Genomic DNA, 12,134 nt, shown 5'->3' with positions numbered 1-12,134 from the left:
GCTTGCAGCAAAGCATTGGCCAGTGATTTTTATTCTTCTTTACAGCACTATACAAATTAATAAATGCGGGAAATTATTGTGTGTGCGACCCCCCATCCCATTGTGACAAGTTGACAAGGCGGGTTCAACTTTTTTTTTTGACATACTATTAAGTACTTTTCAGTCTGTTCACTTTTACGCCCCCCCCCCCCTAAACTTCTGATTTAACTGAAGTGGTTGAATCAGTACTTGAACTATTTTTACCACAGTGTCTTTTTACACAATTATCTGAACTTGTACTTAAGCACAGAATAAATGTGAGGGTCTGTGTTTACTTTTCTTTATGACGAAGGAAAATCCCTCAGTTGCTTGCTAATGGCGTCACTAGTGTGGGCCGGCCGGCACAGCAACAAAATGAAAACGATAATAAAACATTGAAATCTTAAGCCCGTGTCTTGTTTTTGATAAAGGAAGCACATAACCCTAATAATCGGTTCAAACAAATTCAATTTGTTCGTTATAACGGTAAAACATATTTGACTTTGTAGCTCTGTTCTCAATAAAGTTTTTTTTGTTTTTTTTGTTTTTTTCTCTCTCCAAATTACTGAACGCTTCCGTGCTGGTCTGACTAGCGGCTACCCCTCCACTCATCTGTCATCGCTTTTCGGACTAAACATGGCAGGGAAAAATTCTTATACTATTGTCGAATATTTCGGTGGGGACGACGGTTACCGCTGTGGTTACTGCAAAAATGAAAAGGGAAACTTTTCTCACGGTAAGAGTTTTATAAAAGAGTACAGTCTATAAATTACCATGCTAACAAACTAGCTCTTCCTGTCAGCGAACACATACATTGATCCCTTATTTTGCAATAGATATTCTCAGACATTTAAGTACGAACATGTGTTTTAAATGCATACCGTCATAAGCGCAATTGCTCGGGCTGGACTGTGAATGTTGCCATTTTAGCATTTGTTTCTTTATTTTAGCCTAAAGTTTCTAATTCCATCCCGAAAAACGAATCAATGACCATTGAGGAATATTATTTGTGCATTAAGTTCTTGTGTGCAATGTTGTTATTTGACAGTGACACTGTCGTTTGCTCATGATAAACGCTACAAAACGAGCAGTTTTATAGAGAGCTGGTGCGTTACAACTAGCAACGAGCTAGCTGCTCCTCGCACATTATTTCCATTTGACAATGATGTGCCCGCCTGTGCAGTACTCTCTGATCACTACAGTCTTATACCTTCAAATTTCGTGGAAGTCATAAAAGAGTTGCCGTAAGACGAATGGTTTACCATGAACACTCTTGTCTTTCCTCACTACTTAATCAAAGGTTAGCTTTCCTTTACCGTACATGGATGTACTAATCCCGTGGAGTTACCGCACTTTTGGCCCACATTTCAGTTGCCTGTATTTCACGATTACATTACGTCATGCAGGTACATCTCAGTTCACTGGAGATCCCCAGTATGCAGCCGAAACTTGGATTTGCTTTTGGGCAGTACTATGCAAACATACAAACCTAATGGACGGGAGTTAACCATTCTGTATTGGGAAGCCATCCGGTGATCGTTGACAGTCTTATATCCAGCCACTTGGTCCCAAATCAAATTTTGTAGACATGCTGGATATTTATGTGATTTGTACTACTTCATTCCTCAGTGCATTTTGTATACATGTTGGCCTCATTAGATTTGTGGTTTGAGCTTAAGCCTATCCCACCTGAATTTGGTTGAGAGACTCTCTGGACAAGGACAAAGAAATGTAAAACAGACAGCCATATGTTCTGCCAATAATGTATCCTGTAATCTTTATTGTTGTAAGCATTAAGAGACCAAAAAAATAAGTTATATATTTTTTAATGAATCGACTGATTAATCGGTCAGCAGAATTTTATTCTACCAAATTTCAGAATCAGCATCAACCTACAAAAATCTGTATTGGTCAGGCCTTAGTATGTTTTGCTGACTTGCAAATTAGTAGGGCTGTGCAATTAATCGAAATTCAATTACCATTTCTATTATTACACTCCACGATTACAAAATTGGCATAATGGTGAAAAAAAGATTATTAATACCAATTTTGAGTTGTTTTGAGGCATGCGCACACGAGTTTCTCCGCCTCCCTCTCCAAGCTAGCTAGCTAGCCAGCCAGCCAGCCCGCACCCCGCAAGTCACACTGCACACGTTCCTACTCAACGTTTTAACAGAGTAACAGACCCAAAAATGGCACAAGACCCGCCACAAGAACGACTTGTAAACAAGCAAGACAAGTCGAAATCGCTTATTTGGTTACATTTTGGGTTTTCCATGGAAGACGGCGAGCAAAGACATATAAATTGCAAGTTGTCTCTGCATCCACCGGCAACACAACGCATCTATTCAACCGTTGTTTGGTTTATGATGATGTTATGATTAGTGTTGTTCCGATGCCAGTTTTTGGCCCCGATACCGATTCCAATACCAAGCTGTGCAGTATCGGCCTATGCCGATACTGTACCGATACCAGACTTTTGGGGAAAAAAAAAAGATATATATTAGCATTTTTTTCTGTAATTCTAAAGAACTGCATACTCACTTGGATGTAAAACCATTGCTATAATGGCTTGGTCAGACTTAAAAACCTTTGTGAAACAGGAAAAAATAAGAAATAATATACACGTGGTATCTTTTTTGTCGGATTGATTACAAAAGCTATAGGGCGTTATTATAAAAGTTTGTTTGTTTTGTTTTGTTCTTTGTACGTACTCGCAGATACCGATACCAGTGTTTTAATGTGGTATCGGGATACTTCCCGATACCAGTATCGGTATCAGAACAACACTAGTTATGATATACCAAAGCAAGAAAACACCGAGTTAGATTTGGCGTGGTCCGCAACGCAAATATCAGTCGTTGAAACACTGTCCGCAGCGAATCCCACGCATCAACATCGGAGGAACACAAAAAGATAACAGAATCTAGGCTGGCTAATTTTTTTTTTTTAATAATCAATTTAATAAATGTTGTTGGGTCCAAAACGAACTTAAATTATTAGAGCGTTTCAAAGAATTTTGTCTTAATATTTTTTACGTTTAAACCTGTTCTTGTTTTGTAGCAAAAAATAAATGATCGTTTGAATAATCGTGATTTCAATTATTACCAAAATAATCGTGATTAATATTTTTTTCATAATCGAGCAGGCCTACAAAGTAGCATCACTTCCCGTGTCAAGAGGGTTGAGACAGTTTTGCTATAATTAGGACTCAGGTGGTTACTAATACAGGCAGTGAATGATGCAGACAAGTGGTTCTCTAATCTCAAGTAAGAGTAGTAATCTGGATTTGTTACATCATGGGGAGCAGCATGAATGGTTGAGTGCTGGAAAAATAGTGTTAAAAAAAGTATGCCCCTTTAGCAGTTACTTCCAACTTAAATGAAGAAACCTTTTAAAATAAATGGGTACATGTATGATACGTCAGACGTGTAACCTGGTTAACATTGAATTGCTCTAGTGTAGAATGTACAGTACAAAACAGCAATGTGATAGTCAATGTAGCTCTCAAGATGTGTGTTTATGATTTTAGCAGACAAGGTCAGAGGTTGAAATGGGATCTTCGCCTACAGTCTTGGGAACCAGGATGCAAGCTGCTGTTTGTAGGGATAGTAAATATGCATGTGTTTATTGGGGGACTATGGGAATGTTTCTTGGCAATACTTGAAGATGATGAAACACAATTTGCACACGGACAGGCACGTTTCTCCCATTTGTTGTATATGCCATCGTGGGATACAAAGTGGTTCATAGTCGTTCCATTTTATTTGGATCTTGCAATCTTAACGTAAGGCGACATGGTTTATCTTTCTTGAATTTTGATTAGGCTATGACATGTTTTTTGTGTAGATGTTATTCATTTGAATTGCAGGTGGCAGTAATGTGCGCATAGGGCAGACTCAACAATTTGCACATGTGCTGCACTGTAAGACCTTTGAACAGCACGGCACTCTAAACTATTCTCATTGTACTTCTTTGGCTGTGATGTAAAAGAAAAAAAATATTATAATGCGTTTCACCTATGTAGCTTGATGATCATTTTTCTCTTCAGGTATGTGGTCTCACACCATGACAGTGCAAGACTACCAAGATCTCATAGACAGAGGATGGAGAAGGTACCAAGCAATTTATTTCTGCCTTTCAACTAGTTTCAACAAGCAATAATTGCACACTTATATAGTGAAGCCGAAGAAATAATATTTATTTAACCTAATTTCTGGATTTTTACCTTGAGTTCCTCCATATTTTTGTTTTCAATAGAAGTGGGAAATATGTTTACAAGCCTATCTTGAACAAGACATGCTGTCCACAATATACCATCAGGTAATGATTTCCAAACATAATTTAGTAAGCATGCACAGAGCTGGGCATTTTACTAAAAATTGAGCATCTATTATTCATCATCCGTTTGCAGCGTGGGTAGTAGGGTACCCTTCCATTGTCCGTCATTCGCCTTTTTTTTCTGGGGTAAAAAAATAGTACCCGCCTATAGGCCGGTCCGCCTCTACTTTTAAACGGCCGTCCGTCAGCGAGTCCGACTAAATGTTCACTCGCACCCCCAAGCTGGACGATATTTGAATATATATTGATATTGATATTTGAACAGGCCGCGGCCATCGAAGCTTCGTCACGAAAAATAGACTAATGAAGGACTGCAGATGAATGGCGGACAAAATAAAGGTGTTTCCGTCTATGCTTAATCCGTCTATTTTCAAAATGTTCCCATCATTCGTCAACCGTCAGCAAAACGGGCGTCCGTCAGTGACGGATAGACGGACCGGTTCGTCACATAGACGGAAAGCCCAGCTCTGAGCATGCATGCGCATTGTTATTTGTATTAATTAGATGACTACTGGAAATGTTTGTTTGAAAGCATTGTAACCAAAGATGCTCCTCTGTGCTTTTCAAGATGCCATGCTGTGAAATTCCAGCCTTCCAAATCCCATAAGAAAATCCTGAAGAAGGTCAATAAATTCATTTGGAAAGGAGTATTACCAAAAGAGCATGAACCCCGTGAGTATTGTTGTGAATAACTGTTGTGTGTTTTAGAGGATGTTTTTATTTCAAAATTGTTATCCTCCACTTGTATTATTTTGGTGGTTTTTTTTACTTTTTCCAGGGGAACCAATGGAATCAATGTGTGAAGTTGCAGGTCCTCAAGAACCAAGTAAAGGAATGGAGTGTGCTATTAAAGAGGTAGCAGAGTTTCCGGCTGTCATACATGTTGAGCGGAATGAGGCAGATGTCACACCCACTGGCCCAGAGCCACCTAAAAAAGAGCCAGGCTCTGTCCCGGATGGAAGAACAACAGCCACAGCTCCTAAACCTGGTACGAAATCAGATGACCTATTATGTGAAGTGTCCTGCTTTTGGGTGGACATTATTGCTGAAAGTGGTGTGTTGATTTGTATATAAATAAATGCTTCTCCATAGATAGATCCTCCTTTTTCCTCCCCTCAGGAAATGACAGGTGGGATAAAATAGCTTCATCCCATTTAGATATGTTTCCATAAAATAGTAGAATTAATTTCAGTTCATATGGCCATGATTTGGTACTCTAAAAAGGATTTAGTTAGCGTTTCCACAGTGAGGACAGTATGTCGGATTGTTAATGTTAGATGAGCAAAGGAGTTAACTGCATGACCTCTGTAAATGGTGTGACAGTGTGTGAATACCCAGTGAGTCCGATCGAGCAGTGATCGCAAAGTGTGGCGCCTGTGGTATGGGAAATTTAGGGTTGGGAAAAACGTCAACCGTCAACTCGGTTGTAACTTGTGTAAAACAAAAATGCATGCCTCGACACCGTTTCAAATCATTTAAAAACTCATATTTGCTGCACCTAGAACCAATGTTCGACCACTTTTGTGTTTCCGCATGGACATATTTGTAGTTACTGACGCTGACTGGCAACAGTTTTCATGGAGAAGAATTAGATGCCAAGGATTTGTGATCGCTTTAAAGTGAAAAGGGAGAAAAGTACGGTTTTATGTATTACTGCAAAGCGGAGCTGGGAGACTTCCATGGGTGTCGAGCCAGCGGCTGCTCAGTACTGCTAGAGGTACAACACAGTTTTAAATTGGTGTTTTTCAGTGAATTAACACTGAAGAAACTCCATGTTCGTCATAGTATGCACCATCATGACTTGGGGGACCGAGCATCTTCCACTGAATTGTTGTGACCGCTCAGTGCGTGTTAAATTCTCTCCAGATAATTTATCTTAGCATAGTTTACTGCCTGAGCCTAAGTAATTGATGGAATAATCAATTCTTAAAAAGATGAGTTTGGGACAGCCCTTGAAACAATCATAGAATATTGTTGCCAGACTGCAGTTTCAGCCAGCTAGAAAAAAAAAATCAACTATATAAAATGTGGTTTTATATGGAACGGAGAGAGGAAGTGCTCAATCTACACTGTGTGGTTTGTGACCAGGTGCTGAGCAGTGAATGCACGGATCTATCGTATCTCAAATGCCATCTGGTAACAAAACACACAGCACACATGGACAAACCGGCATTAAAAAAAAAAAAAAAAAGAAAATGTGATGAACTCAAACAATCAAAGTCCACCATTGAGTGTAGTTGGGGTACAAGCATACCCAAAACAAAATAAACATGATTGATTAATTGAGGGGTTGGGTGTAAGAGACTGGGCAACAGCCCACCTCAGTCCCAGTAAGGCCCATACAGTCAGGGAACAAATGTGTTGACATTTGTCTGAGAAAGGCTTCTCTTCACTTCACTTTAAATGTTTAATATTTGGTGTAAAAGGTTTGAGATCTGCTGTGATAGAGAGGGAAAAAAAATACAAAAATAGTACGTGAATCCGGTTTTGTTTTCCTCTCATCTGTTACTTTTTCAGAAAAAAGGGCTATTGTAGGGGTCAATTTCTCTTCTCCAAGGTACAGATTTTTGTGATGTATTCTTTAGAGCAGGGGTCACCAACTCCGGTCCTCGAGGGCACCTGTCCTGCAGGTTTTCCATCTCTCCATGCTGCAACACATCTGTTAAAACGATCAGCTCATCAGCAAGCTCTTGAGAAGCCTGATAACCATCCTGATCATTTTAACAGGTGTGTTACAGCAGGGAGAGATGGAAAACCTGCAGGACAGGTGCCCTCGAGGACCGGAGTTGGTGACCCCTGCTTTAGAGTGCCCATTTGAATCTTTAGGTCCAAATAGCTACTGTTTATAGTTTAAAAAGGGACCATGTAACTATGTAACTTCTTTCGTTTTCTCCATTATTGTACAGTGTCTTCTTAAGATTTAATGAGGTAACCATATGGGGAATCAGTCAGCACTCTGCATTTGGTTAATATAGATAATGCTTAAGTCCCATTAGACACAGAAAGGAGCACCTCTGCTCTCCATAATCCTATATGGAGACTGAGCTCAGCTCTCACTATTTAGACAAGAAATATATATGAACTGTATACTTGAGCCTCCATCCGTGTTTTACTGTTTCCTGTTATGGGTGACACATGACTTTCGCATTGTCCTTTGGTGTAGCTGAGTGGGGATGATTTATTCATGGCTGAGGCAGTGTGATGAACACTGTCCAGAACCGAGACCTTGGTCATCCGGTTGACCAGCGTGCCGCTGCCAGAGACGAGATCAGAGCTGTAAATCCCGGTAGTGTATTGTAGGTATATATCACTGTCGTCCCTATTTGCGTCATACTGTAGTTCTTGGAATGGTACTGTAGTGTTCTACACTGGGATTTTAGCATCATATAAAAGGATTTTGAACATGTGGTTGTTGAAATAAGTCACTAAGTAAGTAGGTTTTGTTGAATCTAGAATCTATGTTTCGCCATACAGAAGGCACCTCACCTCACCTCGCCTCATCTCACCTCACCTCACTTAAGGAAAAAAATGTTACTTTAAGTCAGCTGACGCTTACAGTGAACCTTAGCAAGTGCCAGGGTTCCCTTTTACCTTTGTCAAGTTGGGGTATCCCTCGCTTACGTTGATGAAGGGGAAAGTTGGAAAGTGAGCTGCCGGTTGCGTTTGGCAATTTGACAAGCAGGAAATGGTCCTCGTTTCCGTATTGCTCCATACAGGATGTGGGTGTATAAACTGTTGACATGGGATGCCCGCAGAGCTGGAGGGCTTGGAAAGAGATGCTGGTTGAAAAGGACGATCAGGAGAGAGCGTGCGAGGTGGGGGCTGAGATAAGACTACATTGACACAGAGAACGTTAATGTTCTATGTCACACCTGGAGCTAATGACGTCAACAGCAAATTATGCTTGTGTACTTTCAATGAAAATGGACGATGTATTCTTGCGATAATGTCAATCCACAGACACACACATACAAAAATGAGCCTTGCTTTTGTGAAGCAGCATATATCCATTGCTTTTATTACTGTCTTCTCTCTCTGGGATGCAGGTGTAGGACAAGACACCAACCGACCCCCTTGTCGGAAGGCCAAAGATTTAAGAAAAGAGCGGCGTCATCTGAAGGAGCAGATGAAACATAGCAGTGTTGGGGTCTCCTCCACCTTGACCACTAGTCCTCCTACTGCCACTCAGACAAACCAAACCAAAACCCTGGAAGATTTCCTCACAGAGACATGCCCTGAGAGTTTATCTCATTCCCTTGAGGTAAGCAGTAGTGATATCTAGAGCTGGGCACTTGACCCTTTTTTGCCGGTCCGTCCTCTGTCCTCCGTCTGCGACCTGGCCACCCTTCCGTCCTAGTCCCTCCGTCCTTATTCATAAAAATGATCGTCCTTCGACCCCGTCCGTCCTCGTCCTTTTTAAAGCGTTTATGTTGCGTTCCGTCGGTCCGCTCACTCCCGCCACCCCAAAATAAATACATAAATAAATCAGCAAATAAATAAACATTATTTAAAGATCATTAGCTGTCTTATCTCCTGTGCATATCCACTTACCGGCTCGGAGTATCGTGAGTGGATTGAATTGTTTACAACTGTTTAACCAAGATAGCATTTAGCCTGCAACCCATACCGTCGTGATGTGATGAAGATGATGATTATGCCTGGACCAAGCCAGGGGACATCAGGAGAATATTTGAGATTGAGTAATAACACTACTATAACTAACTGCATTTTATTGCAAAACTTTTCAGTCTTAACGCAAGATGTTTTCATTTTTTATAAAATAATTATTGCAAAATAATGCAAGGTTATTTTAAGAGGAAACAAAGACTTCCACTTCTGTGCCGTTTAAATGTATACGCTGGTATAGATTTTTACGGTCTAAAGATGTCCCACACAAGGACATACTTCGCGTGCAAAGGGATAAGGTATTAAATGTTAACAAAACAAAATTTCTATCCCGGATTACACACACAAGACAGACTGGGTGGTACTTGACCCGGTTAGGGACAAATGGACGGACGGACGAAAACCCACTTCTGTACTTGATTGTTTAGTCCTTCCTTTTTAAACTACTTCTCGTCCTCTGTCCACAAAATGGGCATCCGTCCCTGGGACGTATTGCCCAGCTCTTGTGGTTTCCATTCTCCTTTTGTATGTGACTTCAAATAAGCATTTGCCTGTTGTGGTGATTCTAACAAGGAATTGTCACTTCCATCATCATTAGCCTCAGTGACTTCACCATGTTTATTATGTTTGGAGGCTAGCTGGCCAAAGCAGACTGTGGAAAAAATGCTTCCTTCCCAGGCTAGGATCAATGGAAATGCAGACACACCACAGACTGCGTCAATTTACCCTGATGATGACATTAAAACCACGGCCACCGCATCAGTTTGAATGAGAGGAGATGAAAATGAACCTTTGGTAGGGAGTCAAAGTGATTTTGGAGATATCCCTGGCAAAGGTTCTAAGATGAGGTTGGCAGAGTCACGTCATTCTTGGTCTTGACCAAGACTTGAAACAGATGTTAACACTTTCTTTTGTCGACACCCCCTTCTCATGGATGTTTGAGGATGCATAAAGAATCTGGATGAGGGTACTAAATTTAATTATTGCTTGTTCAGAATATGTACCTCTGAGCAAGCACAATATTTTATACTGAAAAGTATGGTGCTCAACTGTGTGTTTTACTTTGACAGCTACTCTTGACTCTTGACACGCTGTACTGTAGTATGGTCTCATTACTCCTGGACAGTCATGTTTGAAATACTGTAAGCCATCCTGGAGCCAGACTTTTGATTGAGAACGCTCAATGTTTTGAATAAATTCTTTGTAAATAATTTCATTGTACCGCATAATATATATACTTATTTTAAAGACTTTAAGCACATTTGAAAATGATAGTCAGGCACTATAAACAAATAAAAACAAAAGCTTGTTGTGGCTTTGCCTGCATACCAAATAGCTTTGTTGGCTTTTTTATGTGACTGCTGTAGAATCCGTGTTATTTTAGTTTTTTCATTAATGTAACCAACTCAATAGGTATCTTAATCCAACTAAATATTTCAGTTTCTGTTTGTGCTGGAGATGTTCAGCTCTCACCCACCAGAGGGCAATGTGATGACATGATTCTGGCAAGATGATTGTTTCAAAAACCGTCCTCACTGGTCACACAGGTTTATAATTTGCTTTTATTATTAAGCCTAAATAAAAGAAAAAAATAATTAACTTTTTTTTGAAACCATAATAATTTAGTCAGTGTTTTGAAGATAATGTGAATCTTAACAACACCCTTGATTTGAAGTGGAACACAGCCCAGTGGAGTACCTTAACTAACTCCATTCTACAATATGGTCAAACGAGCAACTAATATTCAAGCCTAGTGTGAAATACTTTCAATTAAGTCATTTTTTTTAAATGTCCCTCTCACCAGTATAGAAAAATCACCTATGTTTTTTTTATTTTCGTATGCTGAGGTTTTGTCCTTACATGGTTAGGGAAAAGTAAGTGCAAGTTGGATGACATTTTCATTAAAATTCATCACATCATAATCAAACTTACATTAGTAAATTTTGGCTGTATTTAAACATTCTTGGGTAGTCAAGTATCCAACTATTTGTTTAATGTTGTAGTACTGTTGTGATAGCTCTCTCTCTCTCAAAAAAAATCTCACTACTATGGTGTGACTTGTGGCGTGCCTCAAGTAGTTCATCCTGTCAAAACACCTCTTCAGCACTGAAGCATAATTAAAAAGATTGAACTTGGGAAATTTTCTTTCATTTATAAGGATCTGTTTAACTAAGAAAAGTGTATGCCAAAAGTCATATGAGACTGGCCCTTTTCAGTCCAAATCCAATAAACTGCAGGTTCAAGCCCCCATCCTATCTGCCTAGAAGACTCAATTGACAGTGTCTTTGGCCAATAAAAGCTTCTGGTTGAGAAGTGGTTAGTGACATAGAGGCAGAGACTGAGGAAATGAATAATTCATTTTCAGTTTGTTTGGTATTAGAAACACTCACCATTTTTCTTATTTTAATCAGTCTAACAAGAGAGTCGATAATAATAATAATCTTTATTTGACAGGTTCAATGCAGTGAAACATAGACACAAACTTGCAGCTGATGTGATGCATGTAGAGGTTATAGCTAATGCTAGTTCTCAACTCCGGTCCCCAGTTGGGCTCTTCCACAACATTGCAGTACAGTAAAGGACATAAATTATACATTAATTAACAAAACAGACAACTCAGTAACCAATAATCAAATATCGTGATTACAGTATATAACATAAAGCCTTCACATAAAAGAAATAAGAGCATAGACAACATGTTTTATGATTCAATAAAACCACAATAAAAAATTGAAAAAAACTAAAAAAAAAAAAAATTATTTACAGGTGAATACAGTTTTGTTTCTTAAGTCAAGTTTTAGTTTTGGAAGTGAAAGTCTTAAAATGCAAAATGAATTTTATTTCTGACGGCAGTGTGTTCCACAGTTCACAACTTTTATAGGAGAAAGGTGATTACCCAAATGTTGTCCTGCAAAAAGGAATTTTGCAATTTTGGTTTGAGGAATTTCTGGTTTTGCTGTTTTGCCTTTTTACAAATTCACTGAGTGGCTCAGGTGCTAAGTTATTTATACACGTATAAATTAATTTGAGAAAACATAAATCTTTAAAGCTGTCAAAGTTTAGGAGGTTATATTTTTTGGAGAATATGGCAGTGGTGGTATCTGATTGCTTTTTTATCCATTACTTTTAAGGTTTGATTATACAGGAAA

The 12,134-nt window shown here is 39.3% G+C and overlaps 1 protein-coding gene across 5 annotated transcripts in view; it reads left to right on the top strand.

Moving 5' to 3' along the window:
• The first annotated feature begins 560 nt into the window (after positions 1–560).
• Positions 561–12,134, top strand: part of ate1 (arginyltransferase 1) — a 46,582-nt gene continuing 35,008 nt past the window's right edge. For 2 of the 5 annotated variants that reach the window (XM_086045593.1, XM_086045590.1), the window contains exons 1-6: positions 563–754; positions 4,070–4,133; positions 4,279–4,341; positions 4,928–5,031; positions 5,138–5,347; positions 8,406–8,620. In XM_086045593.1, coding sequence (XP_085901719.1) covers positions 655–754; positions 4,070–4,133; positions 4,279–4,341; positions 4,928–5,031; positions 5,138–5,347; positions 8,406–8,620 — 756 coding nt within the window. In that variant the 5' untranslated portion in view covers positions 563–654. Of the gene's footprint in view, positions 755–4,069; positions 4,134–4,278; positions 4,342–4,927; positions 5,032–5,137; positions 5,348–8,405; positions 8,621–12,134 lie in introns of all 5 variants that reach the window. The other 3 variants (XM_086045591.1, XM_086045594.1, XM_086045595.1) reach the window with 3 other exon arrangements.

This window comes from Filicampus tigris, chromosome 11 (assembly GCF_054856515.1).
Source record: "Filicampus tigris isolate MCC_2025a chromosome 11, RoL_Ftig_1.0, whole genome shotgun sequence".
Classification (NCBI taxonomy): domain Eukaryota; kingdom Metazoa; phylum Chordata; class Actinopteri; order Syngnathiformes; family Syngnathidae; genus Filicampus; species Filicampus tigris.
The sequence above is the reverse complement of the archived record's forward strand: the minus strand, read 5'-3'. Positions and strand labels throughout refer to the sequence as shown.